Raw genomic sequence first — 3,471 nt, 5'->3', positions numbered from 1 at the left:
CGCGGCTGGGGGGGGGGGGGGGACAGAGGTGTGGGACATGAGAGCAAAGGGATTATGTTTTCAATGTGATGAGAAGTATACCCCAGGCCACTAGTGCAAAGTTCGCACTCCTTGCAATTTTTAATGGGGAGGAGGTTGATAATGAGTTGGATGAAGAAGCGGAAGATAGAGAGGAGCACTTACACTTGGAGGTGTTCCTCAACTTAGAGGTGTGATTCACTCCCAATCACACCATGAAGGTGACAGGACAGATCGATGAGCAACTTGTTGTGGTTTTGGTAGATAGTAGAGCCACTCACAATTTCATCTCAAACTGGGTCATGGACCAGTTGAGATTGAAGCTGGTAGATACGGGAAGCTTTGGGGGTCATGATGGGGGACAGAGTGGGAGAAAAATTGGGGAATTTGCAAGGGATTGGGGGTGACAGTACATGGCTTACAGGTGGTGGAGGATTTCGTTCCCTTGGATTCAGTAAACTCTAATTTGATTCTGAGAATGAAGTGGTTACAAATGATTGGAGAGATGAAAGTGGATTAGAAATCACTGACGATGGAGATTACGGTGGAGGGGAGGAATGGTGCTGAGATGGGATGCTAGTGGTCAACCAAATTAATAACTTCCATCTACTTGGAAAAACAAAAAGGATAAACAAATTGAATCACAGCTGTACTTGGACAGCCACCCAACCTCATAAATCTCTAATTACACATATTACTCAAACAGAAGATTGCTGTGACTTTTTGTAGATGAATAGAATTGGAATTAGACAATCATTTCCTTGCGTTTAACATTATCCATAGGCTAATTTCTTCTAGTTCCAGACTTAATGGAGATAGTAGATTATTTCTGAGCATGGGTTTCATTTAATGAGTCCCGGGCCTTATTTAATGGTTTCCACATTCATTTGTAGCAATCTCCAAGTCTTGTAACATCAAATTAGCATTTCGGTGAAAATTATCAACAATATTATAGTATTCTTTTTATCAGAAACAATCAATAAATTAATGTGGTTCTTCAATACTGTTTTGCCTGCCATATGCTTGTCTATTTTATTTATTTAAAAATCTAGCTTTGTATTTCATTGAAGCTGGGTTTTTTCTAGTTTGAACTAATGGTTTGATCTTTCTTCCACTTCCAGTCAGATTTTGTAGAAGAGCTCTTTTATGATAGATTTTTACCACATCAATTTTCCTCTGCTAGGCTGATGGCTTATCATCGGCAGGTGAGTAACGATTTGTGCTCATAATTTTCGCATCAATCATGATGTTGTGAATTAAACCTGAAATTTTCCATCAATTTTATTCAATGCTTCATTTCATGCCAGTATTTTTTAAGGTTGATTTTCAGATGAACTCTTAAAGATGTGTTCACTTAATTTTATTTCATGGATGATGGCTTTAACCCTATTTGCATGCCCAAATTTAGATTTGCGGGTTTGGGATTCTTATCATGGATCCAATACTATAAAAGTTCATATAAAAATGTTCTGTCAAATAATTATGACTTTTGGAGAACCTAGATGTATGGAGCTCTTCTTCGATAAGATATTGTAAAAGCAAACGTGCTAACAATGGTAAGGAAGATGAAATGTTAGAGATGGCGTAAAAATACTTTCGATGGTCCAATTATGTTTGGTGGAAGATGTACTAATAAAAGGCCTTGGAAAATATGATCATTGAAACCCTATGGTTCAAACTCAAGGCATTGTTCATGGCCATAAGCCTGTCCATTAACTTCTATGAAAAGCAAAAATTGTATTTGAGGCAAGTTACATCTAAATCAATTTAAAATCATTCATGGTTTGAGATATATTGATGTAATTAGATGATTAGGATTAGGGTTGTGAATTTAGCTCGAAGGTTACTAATCGCTTGAAAGTTTATTGAATTTTGGCTCGGACCGAGAACAGAGCGAAATAAACGAGCCGAACTATGAGCCAAAATTTTGGATAGAAATTTTTTAGCCGACTTCTAGTCAACCTCATCTCGGCTCGAAATAGGATAGCTAACACCCTTAGTAATGTCAGGGCCTTCAATTTAGTGAATTTAGCTCGAAGATCGTTAATCAATCGAAAATTGATTCAAATTTAGGCTCGGATCGAGTTTGGGTCGAAATAAACAAGCTGACATATGAGCCAAAATTTTTTATCGAATTTTTTTAAGCCTATTTTGAGACTACCCTAACTCAGCTCAAAATTGGATTGTTAACATCCCTATTTAGGACCTCCAAATAATAACGTTCTTCCTGATATTTATACTCCATGCAAATTTTTATTTTTATTTTTTATTTTTACTCCTTGAAAGTTTTTTTATTATTTTTTTTATTATTTATTTTATGTGAAGTTATTTAATTTGTTTGCTTGCTCCATTATGGAGACTTGTTTAAAAGTGGATTCCGTTTGCTTCAGCTTACAACTTCCCTTGATCGGGGCATTTACAGCTATGCCACGCAATTCTTATGTATTTATATATCTAAAACCTAAACATTTATATTTACATGCATGTCATTCAATTTTTTAACATCACATCAAAAAATACCGATTCACCTTTCATGCATAGGATTATAACCCCAAAATATTACAAGTGTAGATATCAGACTTTGGGTGTTAGATATGTAAATACATAAGAATTGTGTGGTATGCATGTAAACTTCCCTTGATCTTATTGATCTGGCTGCCTATTTAGAGATTCTGATTTGTATTTTTCTCTGATGCCAAACTTTAATGTAAGAATTCTTACTATTATAAATTTGGGGCATTTACATACATAGCAGTCAATTTCCACATGTATTTACATATCCAACACCTAAACATTGTTTTTTTACATTTATAGCACCCAAAATTTTCACATCATATAAAAAGTATCACTATTTTAACTTTTAAAAAGTGAAATACACTTTTTTTTTTTTTTTTTTCTTTTTTTTTTCTTTTTTTTTTTTTTGCATATGTAAGGTGGTGTGTAGTTAAAAAATGGAAGTTTAGGTGTTAAATGTGTAAATACCTAGAAAATGAATGTTATGTATGTGAAACTTCCTATGAATTTTGCTTGATCCCATTCTTCTATATTTGACTTGAAACATCTTAACCTCAATTTATTACAATGATTAGCTCCGCGGTTTCTCCGGCGAAGTTGCTTCGAAGGGTTTATCAGGAGATCTGTTAATAAAGCTTCCATCCTATGTGATACCTCATAATAAAAGAGATGGCCATGAAGACAGCATCTGCTGCACAATTTGTTTGCAGGTATTATTACAAATACCCTCTAAACTTTTTCTATAATCATCTAATTTTTCCCATAAAATATATGCAGGAATCAGTAAAAAAATTACAGGGAAATTTGCATACATACCTCACAACTCTAGTGTATTTATATACTTGACACCCAAATTTTGATATTTACACTTTTAACACCTTGGTGACATTAACCCATGCATGTGAAAAGGTGAATTTTACTTTTAAGAAGGTGATTAAG

At 34.5% G+C, this 3,471-nt stretch overlaps 1 protein-coding gene across 1 annotated transcript in view; it reads left to right on the top strand.

Moving 5' to 3' along the window:
- LOC110025954 (NEP1-interacting protein-like 2) overlaps window positions 1-3,242 on the top strand; it is a gene marked incomplete at its 3' end in the record, with an annotated part of 14,348 nt that extends 11,106 nt beyond the window's left edge. Inside the window, 2 exon segments of the mRNA XM_020726659.1 lie at window positions 1,140-1,223; window positions 3,108-3,242. Coding sequence (XP_020582318.1) covers window positions 1,140-1,223; window positions 3,108-3,242 — 219 coding nt within the window.
- Window positions 3,243-3,471: the final 229 nt, after the last annotated feature.

This window comes from Phalaenopsis equestris, unplaced genomic scaffold (assembly GCF_001263595.1).
Source record: "Phalaenopsis equestris unplaced genomic scaffold, ASM126359v1 Scaffold000343, whole genome shotgun sequence".
NCBI classification, from domain to species: domain Eukaryota; kingdom Viridiplantae; phylum Streptophyta; class Magnoliopsida; order Asparagales; family Orchidaceae; genus Phalaenopsis; species Phalaenopsis equestris.
The sequence above is the reverse complement of the archived record's forward strand: the minus strand, read 5'-3'. Positions and strand labels throughout refer to the sequence as shown.